This window comes from Temnothorax curvispinosus, unplaced genomic scaffold, assembly GCF_003070985.1.
Source record: "Temnothorax curvispinosus isolate PA1 unplaced genomic scaffold, ASM307098v1 QBEX01014232.1, whole genome shotgun sequence".
NCBI classification, from domain to species: Eukaryota; Metazoa; Arthropoda; class Insecta; order Hymenoptera; family Formicidae; genus Temnothorax; species Temnothorax curvispinosus.
The window spans coordinates 508,085-522,196 of record NW_020224012.1 but is presented as its reverse complement, the minus strand read 5'-3'; the positions used below and the strand labels follow the sequence as shown (position 1 = coordinate 522,196).

The following is a 14,112-nucleotide window of genomic DNA, read 5'->3' as shown; positions in this document are numbered from 1 at the left end:
CACACACACACACACACACACACACACAAAGAGAGAGAGAGAAATTAACAGCAATTTCTGTCGAATGAAAAAGTGCATTAAAAATTTATTAAAATTTTATTTGCAATACCTAATTTATCTCATTTCGTTATAAATAGATCATGCAAGATAGAAGATTACTTCAGGATGACAATCGAGGATTAGGGCAAGGCGTAATGGACAATCTGTTGACAAATCATATGTTTACGCTAATTCTGGAGAGGAAGGAAACAAATTGCCCCTTTGCAGTACCAACGAATCATCCGGCGGGGTTATTATCTTTAAGTGGTCATTTGGCTTCGGAGGAGTTACTGCATCCAATCGTGACGTTGCATCCTCATAATTCTCTGCCATTCAATCTACACGCTCACTTCTCGCCGCTTCGATACGATCTTCCAGTAGACTTAAGCATCGTCAGTCTCCGAGTGTTTCCCATTCCTGAGGGCGCCGGCAAAGGTGTCGGTATGGTATTACACCAATCAGCTTTGGATACTTGCTTCAACAATTCTCTCCTACGACACTTGAACGTTTCGGACGCGGGAGAGGTAGACTTGACGAAGCTGCTGAACGATATGGAGGATTGGACTATTAGTAAAGCGCCCCTTACGTTCCACAACGTCGGGCCGTCTCTAAAATCGCCCGTTGTAAACTTGTGCCCGCATCAAATACTGCCGATATTATTTCACAAGACGCAGTCCTAATCAGGAAGAGAAGAGACGTGTAATGTAGCTTGCGTTGCTTTGCATTTATCCATATAAATTTTGTTTACTCAAAATTATATAGTCCAAGTGCGCCGAGGCCGGTGGACTTGAATTGTCTAATTTATATCTGGAACAGTATTAAGCGTACAAAATTACTACCATTTTGAGTGTGAAGATTTTACTTGATTATACTGCAATATGTACAGTCCGCATATTACAGTAAGTTACACGATTCAAATCGAACTATAATAACAAGAACTCTGACGTGTATTTAAGATATAAAGATATGCATAAATAGTTCCAGTTTACCTCGGGCACACGCATATGGGTCAACAGTCAACAATCTGTCATGTATTAATGGATAATTAAAAAAAACAAAAAAAAAAAAAGAAACAAAAATAATACACGATACTTTCGTGATTACTTTCGACATCGATTTATTAATGGAATTAATTTTTAGTATCATTCAAAAAAGTGATCTTTTTCGTGTATATTGTTTATTTTACAGTTAGACCGTACGACATTAAACTCTTGATAGTAAGTTTTGTGATTTAGCATTTCCAATTGAAGCTGTATCTAGGTCTAAGACGTATAAGACTCGAAATAACATGGATAATGTTTGAGAACGGATAGAGACGGATCAAGTATTTTTAAGAATACATAAGAATTCGTATTGTGTAACAGCACATAGTTCATTTACAGCCCTCGGCTGGTACAGCCACAACTGTTTAGTTTGTCATCTATTTGTTAAAGATATTTCTATATTTTCCTATATTATGCATGTGCAGAGAACACTTGGTGATTTATGACCGAATGTTGTGAACGTAACGTACATTTAGCTCGCTAAATGCGACTTGAGCTGTCTGCCAAGCGGAATCCGGAATCATATTAAACACAAAGTATAGATTTGAACGGTTGCATTTAGCGTTAACGAATGGAGTGGGGATACGAAGTAAGCAGTAGTGAACTACTTATTGTTAATCATAATCGAATACGTTGATACTAGTCAATTACAGACTGTGTAAAATAGATTTGGGTTTACACAGCCATTTTATATACATACCCTTGTACTATATTATGCTTGTACTACACACCATTGTACATACACACTATAAAAATACATGAAACAATTATAGGATGTACGTTTGTATGTAAATGGCTTTAAGAAACTCGCTTTATGGATAATGTAGTACAGAGGACTTTGGTAATAATTAATACTGAAATATAGATATTAAGAATGCTAGAGGGTGTTGATCTCTATTTATAATAGCGTTAGTAAATATTCCTTACCCGAGAGCGTAGAAAAATTGTATTGCCGATGGGTTGTGCTTGAAAACGGTCAAGACGACTTTCAGCATCTGGTTCTGATACGCCATGGATTCCAGAGCTGACATCATAAAGCGACCAAGCCCTTTGCGCCTGACCGACGGTTCCAATTGTAATTCGTAGCTGTAGAATGGACAGATAGACACACACACACACACACACAAGTACTTGATCGTTTCCACGTTACCAAGTGCTATTTTTGGCGCATAATTTTTACACGCGTAATTTTACGTAAAATATATACATACCAGTATAATACTACGTCGCCGTTATCAGTGTCGAATCGAAAGTGCGAGAAACCGAGAAATTTGTCGTTGCACGACGCTATTAGGTACCATGCTGTTTCTTCCGTCAATTCCGCCCGTTTCTCAGCCGCGTTCCAGCTCCAACTGGATCGCTCGTACATATCCTTCATGTTTCTCTCCATAATATCCATGATCCAAGAGAGACACTCCGATCGTGCGTCTCTCGCTTTAACGCAAACGAGCTCGATTGTGTCATTATCCCTCGTCGCGTAATCGTGGAACTTTTGCAGAGTCTCCAAAGGATTTGTCAGGGCATTTGCCTTGTTTATCAGCTGTTGCTGCGTCGCTGCTTTCTCCGCTAAAAGCTGACGCCTTGTTTTTCTAGCCTTTTTCTGTAAAAAAGGGCAACCAAAGAACCAAATAATTTAAAAGCCTGCACGTAAGAAATTGTCTGGCTTGATGGCACGTTGCGCGAGCACTTTAAACGCCGCTCATTGCTCGGGACAACTGACCTGCATGATTAACGTTCAAATTCCAGAAATCCAGAAATCACGTTTCGTCTTTTTCTTTTCTTATTTACCTACTACAATTAGTATACCTCGGGTGAAAAGGGCGGCCGGCTTATACGTCTTCAATTTTCAATTTTCCTTAGGCATAGTCGCAGTCCTCGGTTGTAAGGCATCAGACCTGTTAACTTTTCTCGCCGAGCTCGCACACCCTTTGTTGCATAGTTTCCTTTATCTTGTTAATAAAATTATAATTTACATTACTTTCAATTTAAATCAGTCTCTTTTCTTTATAAGCTTCCCGCCTTTTTCGTTGAAGCGTATAGGTTACGTTGTCATTCGACTCCGACGGTATTTTATTGTTGTATGTATGTACATACAATGCAACTGAATGATTTCAAAGTCGAATAAGATACTTAATCAATTAAAAATACTCTAAACAAATATTTTCATTCGTCGACAAAGAACATCTAACTGTTAGCTGTTTTATTGTCGATCTAGTATGTACCCTATACGCGAACGCCACTACTCCAGACACTGACTCCAGCGGCTCCAGCCAGAGTAGCCAGGCCAGAGACAGGTGTGCGCCTGTGCGCGCGCGCGCGCGCGCACGTGTGTATTGTTTACTCAACATAAAAATCGCGGATGTGCGGCGCAGGCACTGCAGGCTGCAGGCTGGGAAAAGGAAAAGCAGGAAAAACGAACCGCACTTCACAACGATCGAGAACGAGAAACAAATAATTATCGTGTTTTTTTTTCCTTCTGTATAATGCGTTCGATCGGTCCACGCTCACCACGCTGCGCTGTTAGGATTGAGGCAAGATCGGCCGGCAAGAAGATATATATGTCGGTCGGGTCGGGGGGTCAGGGGCCAGGGGTCATCCAAGATCGTCTACCAATCATGACCGAACGCATGAATGGCATGGCTCGTCGCAGGGGTCGCAGGTCGCTAGGGCTAGACTCTAGAGATCGGTGCGTGGCGTGCGAGCGTGTTCCAACCGCGCGATCTGGCGCGCGCGAGACGCGATCATCCTCCACTCTTCGCCTCCACTCTTCGCCGACAGCTGACAGGCTGACTCCGCTTCGTGGCTCCGAGAGTCGAGAGCGAGACTTCGAGGTCTCCGGTCTCACCTCCGAACTCCGAATACCGACTATGCCGAGCATACCGAGTACGCGACAATGTTAATACGAGCAGCGTGCGCGACGACTCTGCCCTGACGAAAACAACAAGCGGTGACGGGAACTGGAGGCTGGAGGCTGGAGGATCGAAAAGAAAAAACAGAAGAAGATAAAATTATATCATCTTGTTCAGAGTTCCAGAGTCCAGATCGCGTCAGCGTCCACCCGTCCACGCCACCCAGCGAGTGTTTTTGCTCCCTAAGCTGTCGCCTGTCACGTTGCGTATGTAGGTATAGGTTAAGTGGGGAGGTGTGTGTTGGTTCGTGAACATATATATTTGCAGTTCTTGTTTTTTTTTTATTTTTTATTTTTTTACTTTTTTTGTAAATTTCCAAACGTGCGCGTTTCTTTAGTTAAAAGTACGCGAAATGTTAACAAAAGCGCCGCGGCTTCGCGAAATTTACACGTACGTAGCTCATATCACATATTTGTGGATACATACATATTCAATTTCTCAAGAGCATTTAGAGCTAGAGCACGCGGGCGTTCTCTAAAAATAGTCTCGTCTCGCGCCCCCTCTCCCCTCATTACCCGTCCTGACGCTCTGACGCCCTGACGCCCTGACGCTGGCCGCGTTCTTATTTTGTAATAAAACGATGACACATTAGACACATACGTGATATACGTCTATCGTCTCGCGGGTCTCGCGCGAAGCGCGACGTTGATGAAAATGAGAGATAGCTACTTACATCAAGTCCCTGCGTGTGTGCGCCCGCTTGTGCATATGTTTAACTCTCGTTATTATCTATCTGCTTCAGGCTTCAGCATCATTGTTCCAAGCAAGAGCCTAAAAGAGCCTAAAAGAGATGGAGAGGACCGAGGATGAGGATGAGAAAGCTGTTCCTTCATCTATGACTCAGTGCTACGAAAATTACATTATAGTCGACGTGGGTGCCAATCTAACGAATAAAAAGTATAGTCGGGACTTGGATAGCGTGATACAGAGGGCAAAGGACGCTGGAGTGCAGAAGATCATGGTGACCGGCGCCAGCATTCGTTCGAGCAAAGAGGCGCTGAGGCTAACCAGAATATATCCCGGGACGCTTTATTCGACCGCCGGCGTGCACCCGCACGACGCCAAGTCCTGGGAGGAACCAAACACCCTGCGCGAGTTGGAAAGCATAGCCAGTAATCCGGAATGCGTTGCGATCGGTGAATGTGGCTTGGACTACAGCCGCGACTTCTCAGCCCCGGAGGCGCAACGCGCTGTATTTCACAAGCAGATAGAATTAGCCTGTACGTTAACGAAGCCGTTGGTGATACATGAAAGAGGCGCGCAGAAAGATGTGCTGGAGGTTCTCGAACAGTACAAGAACCGTCTGCCGCCCGTTTTGATTCATTCCTTCATCGGCAGCGCGGAAGAGGCACGGATCTACTTGGATCGAGGCTTTTATCTAGGTATTACCGGCTATCTGTGCAAGGATAAATCCGACAGTGGAGTGAGACAGTTGCTGGAGGGAGGCCAAGCGCCGTTAGATAAGATCCTAGTGGAGACCGATGCGCCATTTATGTATCCAAATACCAGGGCCAGCAAATTGCCGGTGCACGTCAAGGATGCTCTAACCGAACGGTCTATGACATTTCTTCAGCGTTACTGCACCTTTCAACGTAACGAGCCGTGTGCCTTGCCAGCGATCGTGGAAATGGTAGCGGCCTTTATGCGAACCACGCCAGAACAAGTCGCCCTGACTACCGCTTTTAACGCTCTAAAATTATTCGGTTTGAATCAATGATAATAATATATTTCGATATCAGACGTGTGCATAAGATGGGTGCTAATAGGTGCTATTGCTATGTGGCACGTGAATTAGATTTTTAAATAATATCCATAGAGCTTCATCTGGAGCCATTACGTACTCGTATTTACAAACTTTACACGTGTTTCTTTCTCTTTCCTTCTTTTTTCAATAAACCAAACGATAGTTTCTACATTCGTAATATTTTATGTTGGAGAAATTGATTTTATAATCGACTGCTTGTAGGCTGTTGAAATTGATGAGAATTTGTTGCACGAGTTCGTAGTAAGGACTGAACGAATGTATAAACACACACACACACACACACGTGTGGATGTGCAAAATATCTTTATCATATTAAAGTTTCTTTAATTTTTTATATAAAATGCTGCATTGTTTGTTCAAACATACAAACAATGTTCTCTATTTTGACATTTTCTTTCAGTTTCTAATGACGTACAATAATACGTATACAGAATGAAACTGCGTTGTGCTGTTTTCGCTCGCTTTCTCATTTTAATATATATATGTATATCATTTAATCTCATGGTAAAGTGTAAACTTTACCCCGATAGAGATACAAATCCGCAGAAGGAAGAAAAATGTGGTCAAATGGTAAATATGGATAGTAAGAAAGCAGCGTAATAGGAAAATCCCGAAAAAACTGATTTGGTATAGGAGAAATCAACTGCATGTGGGATATAATACACGGATAGATGGAGATCAGACTCAGTATTATACATTCAATTGTTAATATATTATAAATATTTTTATATGAATAAATTGTTTTGTAGATGGATTATTTGTGTGTCAAATACACATTCTCTTTCTCAGTGAATCATGATTTTTAAATAAGAAAGAGAGAGAGAGAGCGCGCAAAAACGCGCATTTAAGAGATTTTAGAAATCAGTTCGCGCCAGTCGTCTAATTAAATCCACACAATGTATGTACGTTGTTTCTTCTCTATTTTTAAGCTATCTTCCGTGTGTTATACAAGCTTATCCTAAACAAAGTACAACTAAAATAAATATACATGGCAGCCAATAACTGTAAATACTATAAAGTAGTACGTGTCTCTCATTACATAATGTCAGTATAATTCTTAATCTACAATAAAAAAAAGTTGGCTTTCGTATAAATTGTTTTATCTACATATTATCTTATATTCTCTTTATTTTCTCATAAACGAATAATTTTATTACATATATATAAGTTCAATTGTTTGTACAGCTGTACATTAATAGTTAATAAACATTCGTCCGTGTTTGTATCGCTCAAAATACATCATTCTTGGTCGAATATACCTATATTCGATGAGAATCCTACATAACATATTTTCTATGTTGATTATAAAATATTTCATTTTATTAAGAACGAGTCATCTTCGCACTTTAGCCTTATAGCTCGCATCAGATAGGGAAGCCTTTCATATTCGGGCAGTTTCATCCAAGAACTAGAATTTATAGCAATTGCATTGGTTTTTATTAACGCTTCCACGGACTTTATTTTCAACAACCATGTACTTTTTAGTCTCTGAGAATTCACAGCGTACGCAGCGTCAGGTAAATTAAAGATGAGTATCCTAAAATCCAAGATTAGTAACTAATAATGAGCAATGCAATGGTCAATTGTAATACGTTAAATAAGCCGAGTGTATTCTTACATTTGACTTTCGTTTGGAGTTTGTATATCCTCAACGTATGTTACGTTAGTTCCATTAGATGTAACTGTATTGATTGCAATCGGGTATCCACCTTTCCTCATTACAACAACGTGATCTAAAGTGATAAAGTTTAGACAATGTCCTTTCGCGTAAGAAGGACAAGAATTACTTTGTTCTTCTCTAACTTACCAATGTAATGTCCAAGTTTTGTCCTCAAGTCATTGTGAACATACTGAGGGCCACCCAATGCTAGTTCCAATGCCGTCTTTAAGGAAAATGTGGGAAGTATTGGACTGAGCAACGTTTTGTGTATGCTTATAGCATGTTCAAGTATATCTTGCGACGGCCACGGTCCATTATACATAGGATACAGCGTCTTAACACTTTGATATAAAAGTAACAACTCCCTCATATGAATATTCCTCACTGATTCATTAGCCTTTATAATCTGGGAAAAAACTTTGCTGATTAAACTTGGGCTATAACAATCTAACGCTATCAAATGCAGAGCAAATTTAATCATAGATCTGTTGAAGACTTTGTTCTCCACTTTATTCGCCAGTATCGCATCTCGTATAATGTCCCAAAATACTGGTTTGTAATCGGCATTGATTAATCCTTCTAAGAAAATAGATACTCTAAAATATGATGCGTTTTTTAGCAAATTCGGCTGCTCGAAGCATTTCGCTGCTAAATATTCCAGGAAAGGTATGTGCGCGTAATTCAGCTCATTCAAAAGTTTCAGCAGATTGATGCTATTGTCAAAAAAAATCTCTGCGGATAATGCTGAACTGACAAAAGCATCCACCAGTGCCTCATTGTAGAACTTGCATCCATATTCTTTGCTGCAACCAAGTAACATATTGTCAATATCTCATTTTTTTACTCACACGCCCACGCACAGAGAGAGAGAGAGAGGGGGGGGGGGGAGCGCCAGATTTTATTATCATGAGATTCTTATATAAATATTAAATATACATACTTCTTTGCAGTGACGAGCACTAGTTTGTGGAGCGCCTTCATTATTTCTGGAACACTTAATCGTTTCGCGTCACTTATTAAAATCTTTTGAATATTGAACAGCAATTCAAAAGCTCGCGGAGACAGATAAGAGGCAACGCACAAGCTACAAAAGATAGACCAAGCCGTTTGTACGTCGAGATTATTTTCAAATTTCTGTAACGACTTGAGTATCGTATTTTGTACTTCTGGATTCGTGATATTGTTTTCACTGATAAGTCTCAACGACTGTGTCAGCATAAAAATGTCATCTGGATCCAATTTCGTAGGTAGCTGTGCCTCAAATACAACAGGTAGAGCTATCAACAGAGCGTCTCTCAATGGTGTACTATCCATTTTCTTCAATAATATAATTATATTGATTATATCCTGAAGAGCGGCGTCATTTACGTTTGCGCGAATCATTTGCAATAATGACTGAGTTAGAATGCAGTTGGCTGGAATCTTGAAATACGTCAACATTCTGAGACTGCTAATAATTTCATTTGTTTTCATAAATCTAACATTTCTATTTAACACTTCCCACAAACGTATAAAGCCTATATGCTGCTTGATACTTTGCAGATCTTCCCCCATATGTTTAGAAGCTTTAAATAATACAAATATTGTGTCGATAGCGTCGTGTACGGTCATATTTGTATAATTTCTCGCTGCCTTCTCTAATATTTCCATAGATTTGCACGCTGTCTTAATATCGGTGGATACATAGTTCTTTTCTATCGGTGATATACAATCTTCTAGCTGTGTATGATCTAAGAAACGTGTACATTCAATTAGAACGTTACGTTTACACGGAGAAATACGTGTGTGAGTGTGAGATATTCAGTTACCTGTCAAACTGGTACTGTAAACGCGCGCGACCTTCTGTATCGCGTGCAATGGTATAGCACCTATGTAATTCGATAGGACTGTCCACGTGCGTGCTGGTGGACACACGCGCAGAAATCCCTTTAGAGTCCCGTTCATTCTACCGATAACGAAAGCTGTTACTGCGTCGCAACAGTAATTATTCTGAAAATTACAAAATATTAATTGTATACCTATGTTTGTGCAACGTATGTTTGTGGAGTGCAATCATGCGTGTATTCTTAACGAAATTAAAATAGAAAGAAAGAAAGAAAGAATTTGTGTTAATTAAAAAGGAGACTGACAAAATGACAATTGATAGAGATAAGCCAAGTGTACCGTTGCTAAAATCAATGCAACTTGGGAAGACTGTTTGGGAAGACAATCTTGTTATTTAGGCCCTTGGCTAGTTTGGATCCTTGTCAACCCGAAGAGCATTGCAATAACACAATTTTGAAAGCAGATAGCAATCAATTAATTATTAGAGCCTCTGACTACGTCCGTTTGAAATACATTCTGATAAATTCACTGCACTTGAAGTGAAATAGGTATGTTTGAAATTTGGGCGAAGGGCGAAAAGGAAAGTTTAAATACGGTCCAATGAGGTAAATAAAAGACAAACCTTTTGTAAATTTGTAAATTTTTCGTAGACACGCGAACGTATTTGGAATATGTTATCCGAGATAGATTGCTATATATTAATATAATCGCTAATTGTGAATAACCGGCGCGTAATATCCAGTGGGAATGTACAGGTTAGAAACTCTTGAACATCGAGTTCTTTGCACTTACGCAGTTATCATTTATTTCTGTTAATCTGGTACCTTGAAAATTTATGAACAATATCAACGGCGCTATGGACCCAATACAGAATTAGTCAACGGGATAATAACTTGTTATTTTTAAATTGCGTTCATATGTATGTACATTACGTACACACGTACATATCAGCACATATGTACTGTACTGTACAATACAAATGCGTGCATTCATTCACATGGCTTTCAGCGCACCACGGACCTGCACGGACCACGGTCCGCACGGTCGTGTCTATCTATGGCCGCGTTCAGCAGACACAATTGTTGAGTTCGTCTTATCAACACAATACGTTGATTGGTTGGTTCTAAAAGTAAGAGCCAATCATGTTCGAATGCTATTGAGCGGTTTAGTCTGCTGAACGCGCCCTATGGCTTAGTTTACACCAATCACTTGATCACTTGATATTAAATAGTAAATAACTAGTAAATAAGTCTGATTATTGGCTGATCAGTTCAAATATACTATTTGATACGCGTATCAAGAGATCGGTGTAAACTAGGCCTGTGGTTGGTGAAATTGGCCCTTAACCGACGGTTAAAGTTAGCAGGATTGACCAATAGAAAGCAGGGTGGATTCATTTCTATTGGTCAATTCTGCTAACTTTAACCATCGGTTAAGCTAATGCTAGGTCTACAATGCGAGTCGTAAAGTCGTGAGTCGTAAGAATTGTCCAATCACAATTGAATTTGAGGAGAATAATCGACTGTGATTGGTCAATTCTTACGACTCAAGACTTTACGACTCGCATTGTAGACCTAGCATAAGAGCCACGCACGTTCGACTGCTACTCAGCAGCTTGGTCTGCTGAACGCGTCCAATGCAAAAAGTGAACAGATTTACTAGATTTCGACCAATAAACTCGTAGATATTCTAGTGAATTCTCTCACTTTTCGCATTTTCGCATTTTCACCTCGTGAAAAGATCTACGTAATAGGCCCCCCTGATGTCATAGCGCCCGATGTTGGAAACCATACGGGGGGTGGGGCTATATTTCTAGTGCAAATTAGTGCAAATCAGTGCAAATCTGCAAAGTTCAGCTCTGCATGGCTCAGCTGAGTCAGCTGGTTTTCAGCTCATTCGAATTAAACATGGCTCCCTGGACGAAAACATGACTCGTTGAAAATGAATAAGAATAAGCAAGTTGTCGTTGTTGATTCAACTGTGTGCAAGTTATTGAATCATTGCATCGTCCCTCACCGCGAGCTTGTTGGCTCTAATTAATCTTGGTTCCAAGTTCTAACTCGGTCGCTCTGTTCAAGTTAAAGTTCAAGTGCTACTTGCTACATGCTACATACGTGACGGCAACAGGCAACGAGGCAACATGACTAACGAGTGCGATCGTGATACACATACACGTGTGGCTAACGCCAACGATCCGACGATGCCGTCGTCGTTGTCATCGCTCGAGACGGATTTCGTCAACTTTCGTCCGCAAAAGGAGTTGGTGTACAATAAACTCTTGCCCTACGCGAGTGAGCTTGATGCGGAATCGCGGATGTGGCTCGCCGAGATCAAGGGAAACTTGGGACGTGCGGTCATGCTACGTGAGCTCATACCAGGATGCGTCTTTTGGACGAGCAGATTAAATTTGTGAGCGACGGAATCTCGCTCTTGGAAGCTCTAGAGATATCTTTTATACTTTTCTAGTATTTACGGAGTATTAAAAAAAGTCCACTTTTAAAAATGAAAAAACCATTTAGGATTTAGAAGACAGATAATACTCGTCTTGGATTTGCGAGTGAAAAGTGTCTGGTTGATTCACGAGTTGTGAAAAAGTAAGCTTGTGTTAGAGATAAAACTTGCGACTTGGAAATGTCAAGTATCGACCGTCTTGTTGTCAAATATCACTTTTGTGGGGGGATAAAAAATCAAATTAGAGATAGAACTAAGGAAGAGATTACGAATAAACCGGATAAGGAACTTTAAAAACCTTACAAATAGTACGTACATTATACATGTCAAACAATTTACATGTGATAAAAATATACAAAGATAGGATGGAACATAAAATCATGTTGAGTTAGGGAGAAAAAATTGATACAACACGTTAAGTATATAAATTTATTTTATATCGGAGATGGAAGCATTCTTCAAAAGAAAAAAAAATTAATTTTCTCTTTTCACGATAAACGGTGATTTGTTTTTTTATTTTTGCATGTATCCGTATCTTTGCTACATAACTTTATTCTAATTACTTTGCCTGTTGGTTTGTTGAAAGATGAACAAAAAATATTTGGATATATTCCAACACGAGATACGAGATATCTTGCATTTGTATTCTTCTAGAATTCTATCTCAATATTATATCTAAAATGATAAGAATTGAGTTATGTAAAAAAAAAAAAAAATAAAGACGGTTCTAAAAGTGCAAATTATCCATATTACTAATGTAGAAGATTCTATCTCTCTGATAAACTTAGCTTTTCGCTTTATATCAGTTATGTACTAATCGTTCAGTTGACTTGAGTACTGTCTGCCTTCTAATGTCCTTAATCTATTTTTTTTTTTTTTAATACTCTGTATTGTACCAATTTATTATGACATATTGGATTAAATTGTCTTTCAGATATATAGAACTATATGGGATGAAGTTCAGTAAAGAAGATCACATAGCGTTTGTGAAATTAATGTATGAGCTTGTTACCATATCAAATTTGGATACATGCCTCGTCAACAAATTTTCCGCCACATTGATCTTACTGTTAAAGTAAGTAAAATGGAAATGGAAGAATATACTGTCCATTAAGTGGACAGTTGTTACATTAAATATTGTCAAATAGATTTAAGAAAATTTCCCCAAAAAGTTATAGTTGATAAAAAGACAGTTTGTATATAATTTTAACATTGTAAGTTGTGTGATTAGGAAACCTATTCCATGAGAGAATGTACTTTATTCAGGCAGAAAGGCAAGATTCTGATCGTAGATATGTCTTTACTTTTCGGACAGAAACACAGCAAACATTGATACATGGTGTGGCATCAATTTACATTGTGTTTTAAACAATATGAAACACTGAAATGGAAATGTGGTAAAGACAATCTAATCAAAATGAACAGATTTCTTGCTGCAAAAGTTTTTTTCTTATGGAATAGAATTTATTTGATGTAATCCTTGGTTGATGTAATTTACCTTTTTTTTTTTTTTTTTTTTTTTCAGGAAAAAAAAATTAATCAGTCCAGACGACGTACAACTTCCATGGAGACCCTTATATGAGATTATAGCGCATTGTCTACGGCGCAATCCAATTGGAATATATCGTAACTCTTCATTGTTGAAAACTTTATTACATTGTGTGATTTATTCCGTAAAGATTTATTTCCCCGTAAGAACAATTCTTTTCTTAAGAAAAAGAAACATTCCCAGAATTCGGCACACGACTAATTTTATATCTCGCAACATTATTGTAACAGTTGAACGCTACGCAAGAAATATTAGATGAATTAAGACCAAAGCTCTGTCCTCACGATGGCGTAACAATGTGCACGAGCCTTCAGATTTTAGAGTGTTTTTTACCATTGCAACTATCTCCTGAGCATCATCCCCGCGGATATCGATTGTGGTTTGATGAATTTATGACCATGTGGAAGGTATGCCACAATGGTCCGCAATGGGAAAATGATATGATGTGTTTAATTGCAAGATTGGCGGCTTTTAATATCGGGTATATTGACTGGGAACCGCACGTTCCCTTCATGTTTACTAGATTTATACGGTGCCTAAATCTGCCAGTAACATATAAGCAGACGCCAAACACTTTGAATCATAAAATGGAAATGTCATCGATAAGTATGTGGATAGTAGCAACCTTGGTAAGATTATACATCACAACTTTATACATATATGTCACAACTGTACATGTTTATACATACATGTTTTATAGGGAAATGGTACAAGCACACAGATGTATTTGGAAAAATTCTTGAAAACTATAGAAACGTATTTTTATCCAGCAAATTTTGGGCGATGGGTGGGAAAGTTAAAGGAACTCCTTGTCAAACTTCCATATCATTTTATTATACGTTTACACGCGTACGTAAACATTTAATATATTT

The 14,112-nt window shown here is 39.0% G+C and overlaps 5 protein-coding genes across 10 annotated transcripts in view; 3 read left to right on the top strand and 2 right to left on the bottom strand.

Annotated features, from left to right (window-relative positions):
* Positions 1–1,962, top strand: part of LOC112464441 (alpha-mannosidase 2) — a 6,389-nt gene extending 4,427 nt beyond the window's left edge. The window contains exon 7 of the mRNA XM_025031415.1: positions 138–1,962. Within this exon, the coding sequence (XP_024887183.1) occupies positions 138–719 (582 nt within the window). The 3' untranslated portion in view covers positions 720–1,962. The remainder of the gene's footprint in view (positions 1–137) is intronic.
* LOC112464444 (N-alpha-acetyltransferase 40) lies at positions 743–3,327 on the bottom strand. Its single transcript, XM_025031423.1, has 4 exons — positions 2,803–3,327; positions 2,294–2,682; positions 2,010–2,168; positions 743–846 (listed from the first exon to the last, which is right to left on the bottom strand). The coding sequence occupies exons 1-4, from the start codon at positions 2,806–2,808 to the stop codon at positions 765–767; spliced, it is 636 nt and encodes a 211-aa protein (XP_024887191.1). The 5' UTR covers positions 2,809–3,327; the 3' UTR covers positions 743–764.
* A 444-nt stretch (positions 3,328–3,771) lies between these two features.
* Positions 3,772–6,513, top strand: LOC112464443 (3'-5' ssDNA/RNA exonuclease TatD). Of its 3 annotated transcripts, none has more exons than XM_025031421.1 (2): positions 3,772–4,197; positions 4,734–6,513. In XM_025031421.1, exon 2 carries the CDS (start codon positions 4,782–4,784, stop codon positions 5,706–5,708), a length of 927 nt encoding a protein of 308 aa, XP_024887189.1. In that variant the 5' UTR covers positions 3,772–4,197; positions 4,734–4,781; the 3' UTR covers positions 5,709–6,513. The 3 variants fall into 3 exon arrangements, with proteins under 3 accessions (XP_024887189.1, XP_024887188.1, XP_024887190.1); XM_025031420.1 differs by having other exon boundaries at positions 3,772–4,201; XM_025031422.1 differs by lacking the exon at positions 3,772–4,197 and adding an exon at positions 4,258–4,381.
* A 353-nt stretch (positions 6,514–6,866) lies between these two features.
* Positions 6,867–10,232, bottom strand: LOC112464442. Of its 4 annotated transcripts, none has more exons than XM_025031417.1 (6): positions 9,863–10,232; positions 9,225–9,405; positions 8,357–9,146; positions 7,564–8,219; positions 7,375–7,489; positions 6,867–7,293 (listed from the first exon to the last, which is right to left on the bottom strand). In XM_025031417.1, the coding sequence occupies exons 2-6, from the start codon at positions 9,358–9,360 to the stop codon at positions 7,071–7,073; spliced, it is 1,920 nt and encodes a 639-aa protein (XP_024887185.1). In that variant the 5' UTR covers positions 9,361–9,405; positions 9,863–10,232; the 3' UTR covers positions 6,867–7,070. The 4 variants fall into 4 exon arrangements, with proteins under 4 accessions (XP_024887185.1, XP_024887187.1, XP_024887184.1 ...); XM_025031419.1 differs by having other exon boundaries at positions 10,065–10,232; XM_025031416.1 differs by having other exon boundaries at positions 10,033–10,231.
* An 867-nt stretch (positions 10,233–11,099) lies between these two features.
* The window catches only part of LOC112464431 (proteasome activator complex subunit 4B-like), an 8,920-nt gene continuing 5,907 nt past the window's right edge, over positions 11,100–14,112 (top strand). The window contains exons 1-5 of the mRNA XM_025031404.1: positions 11,100–11,649; positions 12,626–12,766; positions 13,217–13,382; positions 13,471–13,869; positions 13,941–14,089. Coding sequence (XP_024887172.1) covers positions 11,381–11,649; positions 12,626–12,766; positions 13,217–13,382; positions 13,471–13,869; positions 13,941–14,089 — 1,124 coding nt within the window. The 5' untranslated portion in view covers positions 11,100–11,380. The remainder of the gene's footprint in view (positions 11,650–12,625; positions 12,767–13,216; positions 13,383–13,470; positions 13,870–13,940; positions 14,090–14,112) is intronic.

What these genes read in the sequence shown, in the direction of transcription:
- LOC112464444 (XM_025031423.1), bottom strand. An exon ending in GGCGACGTAGTATTATACTG is followed by an intron (nt 2,169 to 2,293) that starts GTATGTATATAT and finishes TCCATTCTACAG; the next exon opens with CTACGAATTACAATTGGAAC. An exon ending in CAATTTTTCTACGCTCTCGG is followed by an intron (nt 847 to 2,009) that starts GTAAGGAATATT and finishes ATACTGTTCCAG; the next exon opens with ATATAAATTAGACAATTCAA.
- LOC112464443 (XM_025031421.1), top strand. Translation starts at nt 4,782, where the DNA reads ATGGAGAGGACCGAGGATGAGGATGAGAAAGCTGTTCCTTCATCTATG.
- LOC112464442 (XM_025031417.1), bottom strand. Translation starts at nt 9,360, where the DNA reads ATGAACGGGACTCTAAAGGGATTTCTGCGCGTGTGTCCACCAGCACGC. An exon ending in TTACAGTACCAGTTTGACAG is followed by an intron (nt 9,147 to 9,224) that starts GTAACTGAATAT and finishes CACGTTTCTTAG; the next exon opens with ATCATACACAGCTAGAAGAT. An exon ending in ACTCCAAACGAAAGTCAAAT is followed by an intron (nt 7,294 to 7,374) that starts GTAAGAATACAC and finishes CTTGGATTTTAG; the next exon opens with GATACTCATCTTTAATTTAC.